This window comes from Cuculus canorus, chromosome 5 (assembly GCF_017976375.1).
Source record: "Cuculus canorus isolate bCucCan1 chromosome 5, bCucCan1.pri, whole genome shotgun sequence".
Classification (NCBI taxonomy): Eukaryota; Metazoa; Chordata; class Aves; order Cuculiformes; family Cuculidae; genus Cuculus; species Cuculus canorus.
In genome coordinates this window covers 54,205,181-54,221,942 of record NC_071405.1, presented here as the reverse complement: position 1 = coordinate 54,221,942, position 16,762 = coordinate 54,205,181, and the positions used below count along the sequence as shown (strand labels likewise).

General features: G+C 40.0%; 1 protein-coding gene across 5 annotated transcripts in view; it reads left to right on the top strand.

Moving 5' to 3' along the window:
* The first annotated feature begins 64 nt into the window (after positions 1-64).
* Positions 65-16,762, top strand: part of UBR1 (ubiquitin protein ligase E3 component n-recognin 1) — a 63,848-nt gene continuing 47,150 nt past the window's right edge. For 4 of the 5 annotated variants that reach the window (XM_054067216.1, XM_054067214.1, XM_054067215.1 and 1 more), the window contains exons 1-4: positions 65-176; positions 12,312-12,568; positions 13,508-13,586; positions 15,751-15,861. In XM_054067216.1, coding sequence (XP_053923191.1) covers positions 114-176; positions 12,312-12,568; positions 13,508-13,586; positions 15,751-15,861 — 510 coding nt within the window. In that variant the 5' untranslated portion in view covers positions 65-113. Of the gene's footprint in view, positions 177-243; positions 342-12,311; positions 12,569-13,507; positions 13,587-15,750; positions 15,862-16,762 lie in introns of those variants that run through there. The other variant, XM_054067217.1, reaches the window with a different exon arrangement.

The window sequence follows — 16,762 nt, the reverse complement described above, 5'->3', positions numbered from 1 at the left end:
CTCCCGCCTTCCCCGGGGCTCGGGCACCGCTGCCCCGCGCAGGCGCGGCCCGGCGGCGGCCGCTACTTCCGGGTGGCGTCGGCGTCGCGCCGTCGCGTCCTCTCGCTCTCAAAATGGCGGACGGAGCGGATGGCGGCCCCGGCGCGGCGGGAGGGCGGCTCCCCGCGCACCCCCAGGTGAGGCAGGCGGTGGGTCGGCCCTGCCCCGGCCGCTGTCGGGTCTGCCGTGAGGAAAGCGGTTTGTCCGCAGCGTCCCCCTCCCCGGCCCGTTTGGCTCTGCTTTGGTTAAAAGAGATTTGAAAAGCTTTGAAGGCTCTCCTTCGTCCTGAAGTGTTGTAGGCTGTACGTGTGTACTTTATCTTTATTCTGGTTTAATCTTTCTTAATGAGCTGAGTGGTGCAGTTGTCACGCTGGAAGGATGGGGTGGCATGAGGAGGGACCTGGGCAGTCTGGAGGAGTGGGGCTGTGAGACCCTCATGGGGTTCAACGAGAGCAAGTGCAAGGTCCTACACCTGGGTCGGGTCGATCCCTGATTTCGGTACAGGATGGGGGTGATGTGATTGAGAGCAGCCCTGCACAGAAGGACTTGGGGATGCTGGTCGATGAGAAGCTCGACGTGAGCCGGCAATGTGCGCTCGCAGCCTGGAAGGCCAACTGTGTCCTGGGCTGCATCAAAGGAAGCGTGGCCAGCAGATAGAGGGAAGTGATTCTGCCCCTCTATTCCTCTCGTGTGAGACCTCACCTGGAGTATTGTGTCCAGTTCTGGAATCCCCAACATAGGAAGAACATGGAGCTGTTTGAACAAGTCCAGAAGAGGCTACAAAGATGATCAGAGGGCTGCAGCACCTTCCCTGTGAGGAGAGGCTGAGAGAGTTGAGCTTGTTCGGCCCAGAAAAGACTCCGAGGAGATCTTATAGCGACCTCTCAGTACTTGAAGGGGGCTACTGGAAAGCAGGGGAGGGACTGTTTACTAAAGTTTGTAGTGACGGGATGAGGAGGAATGGGTATAAACTGGAGAGGGGCAGATTTGGACTAGGCGTAAGGAAGAATTTCCTCACTATGAGAGTGGTGAGGCACTGGCAGAGGTTGCCCAGGGAAGCTGTGGATGCTCCATCCCTAGAGGTGTTCAAGGTCAGGCTGGATGGAGGCCTTGGGCAGCCTGATTTAGTGGGAGGCGCCCCTGCCCATGGCAGGGGGGTCGGAACAGGATGACCTTTAGGGTCCCTTCCAACCCAAACTGTTCTGTGATTCTGTAATTCTGTGAATTAAAGATGACTTTACTGTGGAACAAACAACGGGTAAGAAGCAGTTTACTGTTCTGCAGAGGGTCAGTGGAGCAGCAAACAGTGAAGCTTAGAAAGAATGCAGGTGGAGACAGTTGTTTATTCGCTGAATGGAGCGATCCTCCCTTTTTTTCCAGTGAATTACTTTAGTCACGTATGCGTTTAATATTCCCTTCCTGACCACTACCCGGTGTTGAGTCTGGCAGAGGTAGTGGGTAAGGGCCTTCAGAGCGTACATTCACGGCCTTGACAAGTGGTGACAATGTTGCACATGGAGTTTAAAGCCCAAAGACCGTCAGTTTAAGGAAGGGAGTCTGAATGTGTATCAGAAACCTTACATTTTATGTTACATTTTTTTGTAACAACCTGAATACATAGTGTGGTTTTGAAACTCTTGATTGTGGTTGCTTAAAACTGGGGCTGACAAGGCTGTAGAATAACCACTGTTTACGTGGTATTACACACCATTAATAAAATTGGGAAGCTATAAATAAGGAGATATTTACTTGAGAAACTTTTTTTACAGGTGGCAGTGCTAAGCCAGCAGCCATTGTTGATTGTACCTTTCCTCTCAGAATTGTAAGGGTATCTGCAAATCGTAAGGATGCTTTTTATGGTTACAGAACCTTGCTAAAGTGATGTATGTTTTTGTGGCCATAACAGGCCTATGTGTGGATTTTCTTCAATATCAGAAGCAGTTTGATTTTAAACTAGTAAAAATGCAGTTTAACTGTGTTATAGCATCAAGAAGATGCAGCCTGCTTCAGGCAATTTCTTGAGAAGTAAGCTTGAGAGCCATGTATAGAGTCAGAGGGGTATGAGGGCAATAGTTGCAATCAGCAGCAAAGCAACGCAATCACCCTTTTATGTTTCGAGGACATAAGAGGCCGAGTTTGGCCAGCCAATTTGTAAAACTGATAATAGTGGTATGGTGAAAAACACAGGGAAGGATGTTGAAGAGATCCTCAGCTGCTCAAAGTAGATGCTCATCCATTAAGTTGTCTTAATTTTTATGTAGTTTCAGCCAATTGAGAGTCTCTGTGCCAGCATTTTCATTATTCCATGAGAGCTGAGTGGCCAGGCAGTGTGTTGTCTGCCATTATATCCAAGCAACCTGCAGGAATGTTGACAGGAATTATGGAGTGAAGTTATTATATTAAAGGAGAAGGGGAGTTAGGGGTATGGGCTTAGGTTGGGTTTGACAGTATTCATGTAGTTGAAGAGCATAGCTTGCCAGAGACAGCTGTAGCCTGGAAACACTACAGTCAATTTACAGCTGTACCAAAGGTGGTACCGGTTAGGTGGGACTAACGTATCCTGTCTGGCTTGTGTTTTCACTGTGCACAGCTGGTGTGAAAGTCCTTTCATTGTGGTGCAAGAATCGGGAAGTTGAGGGAGTGTGGAGCAGAAACAACTGGCTGAATGGAGTGAGCTTCAGCCTTACTGAACTTTTCAAATCTGTCTTTGTGTCAGCCCAGTCAGACTGATTCTTGCTTTCCCTTTCCATTGCTGGCTTTGGGTGCCGTTGGTTGCAGTGCAGCACCACATCTGGCTGCATGCCTCACCAGAGAGCTAGGTGCATGGTGCAGGATTACCGGCATGATTCTGCAGGTGCTGGCCTGATTCTGGAATGGATGGTGATGACGCAGGTAATACACTGTTCTGCATCAAGCCCAACTCACTGGTTTCTTCTCTTCTCCAACTCTTTGGATGACTGTAGCTGGAAGTACCGAAGTTGGTGTTTCACTGCGTTAGTTGAAGTCAGGTCCTGTCTCTGCCCATTTCTTCTCTATAGGGGCTGTTTTGCTTTCTGAGGTGAGCTGCCCTGAAAGAGTGAGGGCTGCACTGGCACTGACCTAGTAGTAAACCCCATCTACCAAACTTAAGTTTACTTTCTTTTGTTTCCCAACAACATCCACAGTTTTCTTGGCTGACTGATGGGCTGGACTTGGCTTGTCTAATAGTTGGCTAGCAGGCATTACCGGTGGCCTAATAAAAGTCTACTTTGCAGGCTAGATCCAGCCCTATGGTTGTTTGTCCATCTATATTCAAAACAAATCCCAGTTTGACTCCTGCCTGCTTTCGTGGCTGCCATCTGGAATATGCAAGCAAGGTTTAGATACTAAAATACATAAAAAAATCTTAATTTATACTAAATATTTTTCTCCTCAAATGTAACTATACCAAATTAATGCATTACTACTTTATAAATACCTGCTGTAGCTGCTGTTTTTGAAGTGCAATCTGGTGCTGAGTTATTTCATAGAATAGAATAGTTAAGGTTGGAAGGCACCTTAAAGATCATCCTGTTCCAACCCCCTGCCATAGGCAGGGACATCCCACTAAATCAGGCTGCCCAAGGCGCTCCATCCAGCCTGGCCTTGAACACTTCTAGGGATGGGGCATCCACAGCTTCCCTGGGCAACCTATTCCAGTGCCTCACCACTCTCATAGTGAAGAAATTCTTCCAAATGTCAAGCATAAACCTGCCCCTCTCCAGTTTATACCCATTACCCCTGGTCCTATGCCCACAAGCCTTTATGAATAGCCCTTCTCCAGCTTTCCTGTAGGCTTCCTTCAAGTGCTGGAAAGTTGCTAATAAGATCTCCTCTGAGCCTTCTCTTCTCCAGGCTGAACAAGCCCAACTCTCTCAGCCTGCCCTCATAGGGGATGTGCTGCAGCCCTCTGATCATCTTTGTAGCTTCTTCTGGACTTGTTCAAACAGCTCCATATTATTCCTATGTTGGGGATTCCAGAACTGGACACAATACTCCAGGTCAGTTCTCATACGAGAAGAATAGAGGGGCAGAATCACTTCCCTCGCCCTGCTGGCCACACTGCTTTTGATGCAGCCAAGGATATGGTCGGCCTTCCGGGCTGTGAGTGCACATTGTTGGCTCATGTCGAGCTTCTTATCAACCAGCACCCCGAAGTCCTTCTCTGCAGGGCTGCTCTCAATCACATCACCCCCATCGTGTACTGAAATTGGGGATTGCCCTGACCCAGGTGCAGAACCTTACACTTGGCCTTGTTGAACCTCATGAGGTTCTCACAGGCGCACTTTTCCAGTCCATCCAGGTCCCTCTGGATGACATCACATCCTTCTGGTATGGCAACTACACCACTCAGCTTGGTGTCATCTGTAAACTTGCTGAGGGTGCACTCAATCTCTCGTCAATATCATTGATAAAGATATTGAACAGCACTGGTCCCAGTACGGACCCTTGAGGGATACTGCTTGTAACGGATCTCCATCTGGACTTTGAGCCATTGACCACTACTCTTTGAATAGGACCATCCAACCAGTTTCTTATCCACCTTACTGTCCACCCATCAAATCCATATCTCTCCAATTTAGAGAGAAGGATGTTGTGGGGGACTGTGTCAAAGGCTTTACAGAGTCTAGATAGATCACATCTGTCAGTTTACCTGTGTCCATTTGACAGAGATTCTGTTCCCTCATGGGTAGGAGACCACAGCATGGATGTTAGGGAACAAACAGGAAGAATCAAAAGACTTTCATTTGTTTATCTAGAAACAAAATAAAAAGAATCTGCCAAATGAATGGTCAGAACTTAAAGAAAAAGTTCTATTTCAGAGTCTCACAGAATACTACAAATGACTTTGCAAAGGTGATGATTTTATTTTTTTTCTAGGGAGAAATAATATTTTTTTTCCAAATACAGATTTTGTGTAGTTTTTTTTTGTTTTAATGCCTGGTACTGAATTCCTATTTCCCCCAGAGGTGATGTGTAGATTGTATATTCCTATGTACCTAACGCAGGTTTGACTTAAAAAGAAAAACGGAATGTGCAAGGTGTTCAGATTGCATGTTTCACAGACCTGAGAATTCTAGAATTTGTGACCTGAGAATTCAAAACTTTGTTTTGCCTGGTGAACCTGCTTAGTAGTATCCTGCCAATCTGGTAGCATATTTAGGCTAGAGTGTCCAGTAGGTAGGTGGTACAGTAGAGTACAGTTGACAGCCTGGCAGAGAGAACCACAGGCTATGGTTTCACCTTTAATTTCTCCCTTAAGCTCCTGTTTGCATTCAAGTGCTTACTGCTGTGAACTGGGGAGGCACTTTGGTGGTTGTGGAGGTGAGTGTTATTTAAAACTGACAACTGGTCAGCAGTTTCAAAGAGGTTGAACAGCCTGGATCTGTGTGTTGTTTACCCTGAAGATGACATTAGTTTTAGCTGTCCAGCAGTAAATCATGGTGTTGGTGGTTACTTTTGCTTCTCTGATCACTGATTTGCTCTGTTTCAGCTAAACTGACAGTTGTTGGAGACTACTGGAATCAAAGTAGTTTCTGTAGACAAAGCTTTCACAGTATATGCTGTTATAAGACTCCTTTCCAGTGGGCAAACACCTGCATAATTAAAGCATCTTTTAACATTAATTGGCACCCTGCTTTGGCTTAGGGGCCAAAATTTAAATGAATGTAGAGATCAAACAGTTCTTTTATGTCTTCATGTCAGAGTTGATGTTTTGTTAGGACAATGTTAGATAGTTTTGAATGTTACCCATGTTGTGCCAATACAAAATAACTTCTGAAACCAAACCTGCTCTTTCAGTGTAATTACTGATATCCTGAGCAGACCAAAGTTTGGCACATTTCTGGTTCTCAGCTGCGTTAAATAAAGGAGCCGTATGAATGATGTGTCAGAAAAGAGATGTTTTGTAATTGAGTTCTGAATGGTCATTATTTTAGTGTAGATTCTCTACTAAAACATTGGCTGTGCTTTGCTGGAGAATGTGAAACGCATCATGAACAGCAACGTAGTGCTTATGTGACCAAAAACTAGGGTAAGCTTCCATTTTAGCTCCCTGAACTGTGTTCCTCCTGAGACAGTAGAATTTATTCTGCTAAAAACCCAGGAAAGAACAAATATGCTAATTAATTTCTAGTGCTTATTTTTTGAGATGCTTCTTAGGGGAATATATATCTTTGAGGTTGAAATAGATTGCCTTGTCTCCTTGTTATTTCTACTAAAAATAATGCCTAGTCATTTCGTACTGCAGTTGGATCTTATTTTCAGTGTGTTAGAAAACTGATAATTTTAAACCAAAATAAACAGAAGGAAAAATTGAACTAAAACTTTCAAAACAGAACCTTATATCTAAATGTTAGTTCAAGAATCTTTTGAAGTTTGTTTTCTGAAGAAATTTTAAGTATTCTGCATCCTATCAAAGGACTTCTGCGTGTTTGTCCTTTTAAAATGTATTTTATGGTTGCTCAGCTGAGTAGACAATATCAAAATAAAATTTTTCTGGGATCCATTGTCCTGTTAATCTCTATTTAACTAGTAGCAACTCTTCCATGCATTTAAGGAAAGCAGCCTTTTGTATTTGGCACATATGCTAAACAGCACCTGCTTGAAATCAGTATCTTCTGAGCTTTTTATGTATTTACTCTTTAAATTCTGTTACTAGCTGTCTTGGTTGGCAGCTGGCATTACCATCTCATGCTTGACTGATTTGTGTCATGCACAAGCTAAGCTTTTTTACGACTCCTTTAAACTAGAATATTGGACCAGGTACAGGCTCTAGTCTGTGCAGCTGGCATTATCTGTTTCTTCGTAATTTGTTATTTAGTGTTTATAAATATTAATATTCATTCTTTTCACTGATTACATTTATGTATATTTCTAAAAATACTGTCTTGCAATTTATGCAGTCACTTTTGCACTAGAAGATCAGCGTGTCAATCAGTGCAGTTAAAGTAGAGCTGCTTTTTGTAGTATTGCCTAATGTAAACTGTTAATTTGAGAAGACTTTAGTATTCAAACAGAACTGTGTTTAGAATGTAAATCAAAATTACTTAGCTGTCATTCCTATTATTATTTGCAGTATTCATGAATGAATACATCTGTGAATGACAAAACTGGATATGGATGTATTTGATGTATCAAGGGTACTTTGTTCTTTTTATAGCAGTATTTGTAAGCAAATATAATTGTTTGTCCTCTGATGTTTTCTAACATGATGCTTCTTTAGAGGGTTTAGAAAAGATAAACAAACTGTCCTTCTAGATGTAAGAGAAAATGCATGTTTGGTTGGAATTGACTTTGGAAAGGTCTATATATGTTTACAGATGGGAAGAAATATTAGTAGTTTGTTCCTGCAGAGGGGGACAGGTATCTCCTAGCGATTCTTTCTCAAGTGGTATTGTGAGGTACTGCTTCTGTAGTCATTTCTGAAAAGCCATTACGGATCGCTGCTTTTGTTATACAGAACAAATCAAACAAATATTGTGGAAAAAATGAATGCTGTCTGTGCTTTTTTGATAAAACTGCTTACACCTAAGGAACATAGGTTTGCAACTCCTCCTGGTTCCCTTTATCTCCCTTTTTCACCCAGTCTAGGAATTATTGTTATCTTAAAGGAGAATGACAGGAATGTGTCCTTAAAGGAGGAAAAGAGATGGGGCTGGAGAAGGTTAGAAATATAACGTAGAAGAGTTAGGAGGCAATGTGTTTTTTCGACGCGTGTTCTTCACTACTGTTAGATTCCTGAGTGTCACCTTTGCCTGCTTTTTTCAATAGCTGGGAAAGCCCACCAGTGTGGTGTAGATGTTGCTCACTTCACAGGAAGAGTGGTGGTGTGCTGCCACAATCATTCCTTTAGCTTGTTCTGGTCATTTTTCGTGACAATTTTATTTGTGGGTCTTGTGTATTTCCATACGGTCGGTATGATGGCATGGCTTGTTCTTCTGGTGACTTTTATTAAAAATGAGGAAGTGACCAGAAAGCCCATCAAAAGAACTTTGCTAAGATTGCAGATCCAGATATTTAAAAGCTGAGAAATTTCAGAATTCAGATTTGAGGTGAAGCCTTAATGACTTCAAACGTATCTGCAGGTGATTTTTATTTGTGTTCAGTAATTTTACTTTTGCAGCCCAGAAGTATTTTCCAATGGAATAGTGTCAGTTAGAGTGGGGTGTGTTCAGGCCTGGCTGCTTCTGGGCTTCCCTCTGTTAGTTACCTTCTGCAGGTCCTCAGTCGGATGTGAGACTTGGGGGGCCAGGCAGAGTTAGTTACATGGTTATGATTTTATCTTAATTGTGCTCTCTGGTGGCCTCTGCCTCTTTCAGGACATTTTCAAATTCATTTTTGAGTGGCATCAGATTTGGAAAACAACTTTTCCATACAGCTTACTTGTAGCAGAAATTGGAAAATTAATAGAAATTGAGGAAAAAAAAGATTTTCTCCTGATGTGGAGGCATTTGAATTGCAGAATGGTTGAAGCTGGAAGGGGCCTCTGGAGGTCATCCCAGCCAAACTCCCAGCTTCAGCAGAGTGACCTAGAGCAGGTTGCCCAGGACCATGTTGTGTTGGCTTTTGAGTATGTCCAAGTATGGTGACTCCACAGCCTCTCAAAGCAGCCTGGACCAGTGCTGGGCAGAAGGCTCCAGTGCAAGCCCTATTGCTGCTTGCCACTGCCTTGCACAGCTCTTAAGCTTCTCTAAACTCCCAGCTCATCCCATGCATAGGATGGTTAGAGCTTAATTCATGATGGTGCAGTATTTTATTTCCTCTTCACCAGTCAATATGCAGTCAATAACGAAAAGCTAACAATTCTTTCATACCTGTAGCAACTGAGCGCTTGACAGGCATGATGTGCTCAGGTAAAGGAGTGAGTGAGCAGAGGAGAAGTGGGACTACTCGAAGTGCTAATCAAAATATACAAATCTGAATTTCAGTACGTGTGCACAAGGGGCCCAAGCTAGCATTGGACAGTCAATCTTAACTTGAAGGTGTGCTTTATTTGGCAGTCACTGTATTTTTTGTAGTTTTTTGTCTAATTTTAAAGAGTTGAATATAGTACACTAAACAGATTTTGATGCAAGGATTTATTCTTGTAGGAGACCCAAAGGGTATGGGATAGTTCTCAAGTTTAGCCCGGTGCAGCCTTTAGAAATAAGAAAAATAATGTAATAGTTTCTCTTGTGAATATAATGGGTGTTGCCTGGGTGATTTATAGGTTGAGGACATAATTTAGTGTGTTTACCAGAAGGCAGCTAGGCTGCTTAAGGGTTCTCTATTCCCTTCTTCTCTCTTATTCCCTACTTCCTGTCCTCCCTTCCCTGGGCAACATTTAAATAGAAAAAAGCTTTGCACAGGAATGCTTGAAATACTTGGGAGTGAAGCTGTGTGAAAACCTATTCTGCACTTCTGGCAGATTTTCAGGAAAGCTTAGCCCTGTGTTTTCTTCTGTGGTCTGTACCAACAACACAGAAGCTAAATTTACAACCATCTCTTGGGAACATGGCTCATTAAGATAGAAGAGACAGAAAACTGGGATTCTCTTGTGCTTTGGGAAGAGAGCATGTGAAGCGGTCACCCACTTCTCTGTTTGAACAAATACAGTAACCAAAGTGGGAAGAGAACTGGCTAAAGCCATAGTGCTGTATAAATAAGTTAAAACAAAAACCAAAAACCAGTTACAGGAGGACACATGTTTGAGGAGGACCACTGAATTGTGGAGTTCAGTTATGATAGGAAGAGTTTACTTCTGTTCATTTTAAATGAAACATATGAAAACAGATGCTTGATCAAGGAATTCAATTTTCAGTTACCTTTTACAATTCAGTATCATTCTGAGAACCCCTAGCTAGTTGTGACATTTTCCCAAGTGTGCTTATGTAAGTTTTTTATAAACTTGGATTTAATTTTGATTGTTTTTTACAATTTGGTATCTTTACACCCCATTTTTTTCCTAAAAAAGTTGTTGCTAGCTTGTTGAAAAATTTGAGCAAATTAATTAAAATAAGACAATCAGTTAATATTTTCCTTTTCCTTTTCTTCCTTAGCACTGTGAATATGTGAAAATAAACATGTATATTTGAATGCATGTGTGTTTAAGTATGCAGAGTGCACATATGTTACATGCATGTGTATTCTAAAGTTTTTATGACCAATATGGTGATCACAGGGATGCTCACTGCTGAAGTAATCTGTTCTTGATCAAGAATTTTTATTAGAATTGGATTTTAAATAAACGGTTCCTTTCAGTTCATGGATGAATCTTCATTTTCTTATATTTGAGGATGGGTCAAATGCTTTGTGACTCAAGAAATGAGGGTATTCTAAGACGATTTGAGGACAAATTTGTTATCCTGCTTGATGACATTATCCTTGGCTTCTGTTTTTCATCAGTGTCTGCCATGTGTTTTCTTCAATAACTTTGAGTTTATGGATCACAGTGATAAATGAAGTAATGGACTACCTAAGGGTATGGCTAAGGAAGGTTGATGGCCAAAATATCAGTAGAAGCCTTAGCCTAAAACTAAACGTGAGAAGTGTAATGTGGCTTTTTAAAGCCGTGAAGTAAGTGTTTAAGAGACTGCAATGTGGAGCAAACCTCCTTTAGCAGATTAGTTTGGGGTATTTGATATTATTGTTAATCTAGGATGTTTCATCCTGATATTGCATTTCTGTGCTATTTCTGCTGTTTAGATTTTGTGTGTAGACAGTTTTTGTATTTATCTAGATTAGAGAAACATAGGATTTTTCAGAAAACAAACACGCAATTTCTACATGGTGTTTGCAGATCTGGCTTTCAGAGTACTGAGACTGCAGCACTTTGGACTGCATGTGTTCTAGGTGAATTTCTTTTGTTGTGAACTCTTCTAACCTAGACAGTAAACTAGGGGGTTGTAGCCTTATAGATCTAGTATGTAATCCCATCTCATATCAATTTTTGGGGTGCAATCCATTGATTCAATTGATGTAGGCTTCATTTTAGGTCAGAGGTCAGGATTTTTTTGCCTTTCACATAAGGTGTCCTACATTTTAAGTTGAAAGAGGGTAGATTTAGATTAGATAGTAGAAAGAAACTTTTTACTTGAGGGTGGTGAAGCGCTGGCACAGGTTGTCCAGAGAAGTCATGGATGCCCCATCCCTGGAGGTGTTCAAGGCCAGATTGGATGGGGCTTTGAGCAACCTGATCCAGTGGAAAGTGTCCTTGCCAGTGGCAGAGGGAGTGGAACTGGATAGTCTTTAAAGGTCCCTTCCAACTCAAACCATTTCATGATTCTATGATTTTAATCCTTTTTAAAAAGTTCAGTAGTTTGCTACTTTGAGCCTTCTGTCAATCTGAACTCTTTGGTGGATGCTTTGCTGATTCTCTTGTTTTCTGGCGTAGAGGAAATTCCCTTTAGACCTATTTGTGAAGTTACTTTGTTTTCTTGCATAAAATAAATTTTGAGGCATAGGTCAAGGTTGTGTATGAAAGCGAACCTTGATGAATAAACCCGTTCTCTGATTTGCAGTGGAGGAAAACAAAAGGTTTTTCTGAGTAATGTGAAAGAATATTCAGACCTGAAGTACAGAAAGAGAGCAATTGGAGAGAACTGCTCAGGGAACTAGAGTAGTTGCAAGTGAAATCAGGGACTTAAATTAGGAAAATGGAGACCCTCAAGATAAAATATAAATAGTTTTATTAATTGCCTTATAAATATGAAATTGCATTTTAGTCTGGTTTCCCAAGGACATTAAGCTGATATAATCAGTTAGGCTTCTGTCTCCCTCAATAACTGCTGAACCCTGATGACCAGTTTCAACAAGATTTTACTAAAGGGTACTGATTTCAAAGACCATTAAGTTGCTGCACATTTTGTGACCGTTGCCAGGCTAAGGAGTGAATTCCAACTAAAATGGGGAAACTGCTGCTGTTTCCATTTGCTGGCATCTGAACAGACAGCAGGATTTGTGTATTGACTGACTTGTTGGCAAGCATGTAGTTGAAAATTACTTAGTGTGTGGGTTGCTATACAGCCTAGCGCTTAACAACTCAAGATTGTTTTAGTAGAAAACTTCAAGGGAATAGAGGTTATTGTGGTGGATACTGCAAGCAAAATAGCAGAGAAATTATTGGGAAACCGTGCTTTCTTGGGTTTTGTTGCTTACCAAACTGACTTCTGATGTGGAAAATAAGTCTGGATCCACAGTAGAAGCGCTTAATCCAATTTTCTTTTAATTTATTTATTCATTTATCTTTCTCCATGGGTATCTTCTTCTTGCAGTGGTGTGATGAGAGGTTCAACTTCCAAGCTATGTTTTTAAAGTGCTTGGCAAAACATGTGCCAAATATTTACTCAGCTGAAATGGACCCTTTGCTGGAGAAACAAGAAGAAATGGTCCAGGCAGCAATATTATATCCTCTGGAATGTTATTTGTTTGGGGAAGACCCAGATATGTTCCTCGAGAAGCTACAACAGAGTGGAACCTCTCAGCTCTGTGGGAAGGTGTTCAAAGGAGGGGAGACAACATACTCTTGCAGGTAAGAATGGAGGTATGTTATCATGAATGTACCATGTAAGGTAAAGCAGCAAAGTGGTTTAATAAAATTAATTGCACTGCTAACTAGTCATTGCTTGTGTCACGGTAGGTCTCTGTTTAGCTGACAGTGGCATTTACTTTACATTTCAAACCACTTCAAAGTGAGAAGAATTGTGTGTGAACAACAAGCACTGCCAGAGAAATGGGGAAGGAAATGGGAAGGATGCTAAAGGTTCTGAAAGCCATTGGTAAGAAAGATTGGATGGTAGGATATGAGTATGGGGTCTGTACCTGAACTGAGGAAGAACAGGCATAAAAATCTGTGCACTGTACAGCACTCACCCTTTCAAAGTCTGAAACAGGTTTTTTTATGAGAAAAAGAGCAATGTAAAATAGTGCGTGTGGAACATAGAAAAAAAGTGGAATTAGATTGCCCATGAGTTCTGTATTTTCAAGTATTTGAGTATATGATTGAAATTGTTGAAATTGAATTGCAAAGTATGTACTCTTTGGCTCATTTAATAAATTTAATAAGAATTCTCTTTAGATTTTAACTTCTAACAGTTCTAAAAGTTAGAAAAATAACCTAGCAGAAGAATAGCAAACTGGCTACCGTTGTTGGAAACAACATAGTCATCATGGTTTTTAATAGCTGCTTATTCTTAGCAAAACCAGAAATATGTTAGCAACAGGTTTTGAATGTGGAAATCAAGCATGTGTCTGATTAGAATCTGATATAACAGGTTTGAGTGCATGGTTCAAGCCTAACAAGGTTGGCTTTCATCTTCCTTCTGTGGTATGGAGTGGCCAATGTTTTTACAATTAGAAGCTGTTGTTCATCTCAGTTTTTTATTTTTTTCTAAGGGCAGCATTTTCTTCTGTGCGTCAAAATTCTATGTGTTTGTTTTAGAAAGTTTTCTATTTACCATTTCTGTTGCAGAGACTGTGCAGTTGATCCAACTTGTGTTCTCTGTATAGACTGCTTCCAGAACAGCATTCACAAGAACCACCGGTACAAGGTAGAAAAGTCTTATATTAAGAAAGAGTACTTGTAGATTTAGAGAAAATTTTCTGGGGGGGATACAATGAACTGCATATAAACCGTTAGTAATATTTATTCAAAACAAAAGAAAATCTAGAGTATACTAATTAGTTAATCATCTCTCTCATGTTCTAACTACATAAAGCCTCTTTTAAGAACAGTAGCCTTAAAATTCAAGAACCGAAGTGTAAGGGAGTGTTTACGAATGCAGACATTGCTTGTCTTCTTGGCAATATTGCAAAAGTGTATGTCAGAGCAAAAAGCTGTAACTGAAAATGACAGTCCTGTCCCGAGTCCCAGTCAGTACAGTTTGGGAATTGAGAATGAATGTGCATATACAAGGGCCATTACTTCATCATTTATGTCACTGATGCAGTCTCTGCATTTCCACTCTGTTCCTCCATATAGATTTGCTATAAACTGCTTTGTGCTTAGTGTGGATTAGGATAGTTAAAGCAAATGTTAAACATTTTTTTTTTTCTTTAGTAGATTGTTCTAGAGCTGGATCATCTCTTTTTGATGGTTTTGATTCACTTTGAGCCAAATCTGTCTTATCTTTGAGAGATTCCCATGCTTTAATTAAAGTAGGATTTTTTTATGTAATTCTTAGTGAACTTTCTTCCTTAGCTGTCATCTACTGTTTCCTTCCCAGGCCCCCTTTTTACTCGCCCTCTTTACTGAGAAATCTCCAACTTCAACAGCCTTCAAAGCATAAAAGAGAAACAGTATACTAAATGCAATTTTTAAAGCTGGTCCAACTCTGCTTCAAGAAGCAAGGAAATGTAAAGAAACATGTATTCAATTTAATTCTTTCACAACCAAAAAGGGGACTAGATTTTTTTTTTTTGCAGCTATTCCTTCTACTCATTGACATGACATCCATTGAAGAGATTTGTTTTACTTGTGTTATCAATTGATTATAAATTCCCCATAAGTGTGTATGCTGCAGTGAGAGACAGTTTGGAAAAAGGTCCTAGCAATCTCAAAATTAACTGGGACTTCGTATACTCATCTGAAAATCTATTGTAAATATTGTTTCAAAGATGTACAAAACTGTTTGTGTAATGCAGATATAATTTCTATATACACACATGCAGTTTATAGAGAGGTAAGACAAAAAACGGAGCAAAAAGACAATAATGATTACAGAGCAATTTGGAATTACGGCTTGGTTGAGAAGCTGTTGTCCTTTCCCTGTTTTTCAGTTACTTCAGGCACAAGATCATCTATGGAAATTGGTAGTTGTATGGGAGCAGATTTTTTGCATTTCCATTTTAAAGATGCAATCTAAAGAATACAGATTATGCTTTTCCTATTATAGATTCATAGAATAATTTAGGTTGGAAAGGACCAAAGGAGGTCACCTAGTCCAACCTTCTGCTTGAGGCATGTCTAATTAGATCAGGTTATTTTAAAATGCTTTAAGTAAATAACAAATTTTTTTGGATGTCTTTTTATTGGGTCACAGTGGTTTTACAATTATTAAAATAATTTGGGGGATTTAGAGTAAGCTAAGGATAATTATTTTTGCCTGAGTTTTGTCTGAACCTTCTGCCAAAAGAAAGGGTCAGAATTTGTACTTTTCTGAAAGTGTAATGTGAAGTTAAAGTTGCAAGAATGTATTTAGATGCTGATTGTATCTTCTTTTCTTTGGCTAGAAATGGAGGTACTAATAAACATCTGTTTAATGTACGTGTTTAATACACCTGTTCTTGTTTAGATTATTTTCTAACTTTAACAAGTAATTTGTAAAGAAGACGTTAGGCACCACTGCTATAATTTTGCTAATAAATGGCAAAATAATAATTTCTGGGTTTATGAAGTGCTTATTCATCAGTCATAGACTCTTTCACCTACTTTGTAGTTAAATTTGCTTAATACTTGCATACTTTTTTTGCAGTGGCAACTGTATTTCCTCCTTTATTTTCTGCTCAAAGAGCTTAAGTTTTTCCCCTGCTCCTCTGATAACTCTTTATCTAAAAAAAGAAAAATTTAGTGATAAGTTTGTTGGTTATGCGGCGATTCTTATATTTTGGAAGTAAATTTTTATACCTGTGTTTGATTTTAAAAAGTCACACTTCTATTTTTTTTTCTTCCTTTTTATGTGTGTATTTTGTGACTAAAATAGATGTTTTTTACAGATGCATAGCTCAACTGGAGGTGGATTTTGTGACTGTGGGGATACAGAGGCATGGAAAGCTGGACCACTGTGTACTAAACATGAGCCCGGAGCATCAGGTTCTGCAAAAGAAGTAAGTTATATTGCTTAAAATGAAAGAAGAAATATACTTCTATATTCTCTACTAAATGTACTTATTGTATTTTTTTTAAATTGTGCATTTCTGTATATGAAAGTGCATATATGATATGATCCATGTAGCAGGTCCAATTGAGTTGAATCAGGATTTCCTTGGTCAAGGTGTTTGGCATCAAACATATTCAACATCCTTTGCCTCCAAACAAAAGGCAAACTCCACAGAACAGTTCCATCTACCTAGTTTGTGAATTTCTGTCTTTGATTTGGAATTAACATTGCAGTCCCTTGCTCTTTTCTATGTGTAGCAGTAATTTCTTATTTACAAATAACTGTTTTCAAAGTTGTTAGTAAATGTTTAGATATAATATTTGATTTTAATGATATTTTCTATTTTCCACATTACTGCATTATTGAACGCCTTTTTTTGTCTGTTACTTCTGATGTGTGATCTGTTGCTGTGACTAAAATAACTCCCTATGCTTTAAAGCTGACTGTGCTAGGATGTGTCATGCTTTTTGTACCTCATAAAGCAGCATATTCAGGAGAAATATGCCATCTTTTAAACAGAGAACAGAGGCAAATCAGTTGCTTCAGGCAAAATTATTTCTTCTGAGATAATCAGGACAAAAAAAAGATCTTTGCACTTGTCATTGCAAAGAGATCCCTAATTCCTCCTGATTTTGTTGTGAAAGTACTGGTTTTGGTGATCTGGCAACAAATCATATGGAAAAAGGAATAAAGAGTGCAGTACTTACAGAAAAATTAGACGAACTTTTCCTTCATTTTTTTTTATCCTTTAAAAAAACCCATGACTCTGAATGGATTTCAGAACTGAAAATAGTTGGAGCTCCAAGAAGGGTTCCTCTGATTACCACTGAGAGCTTCACACTGTAATG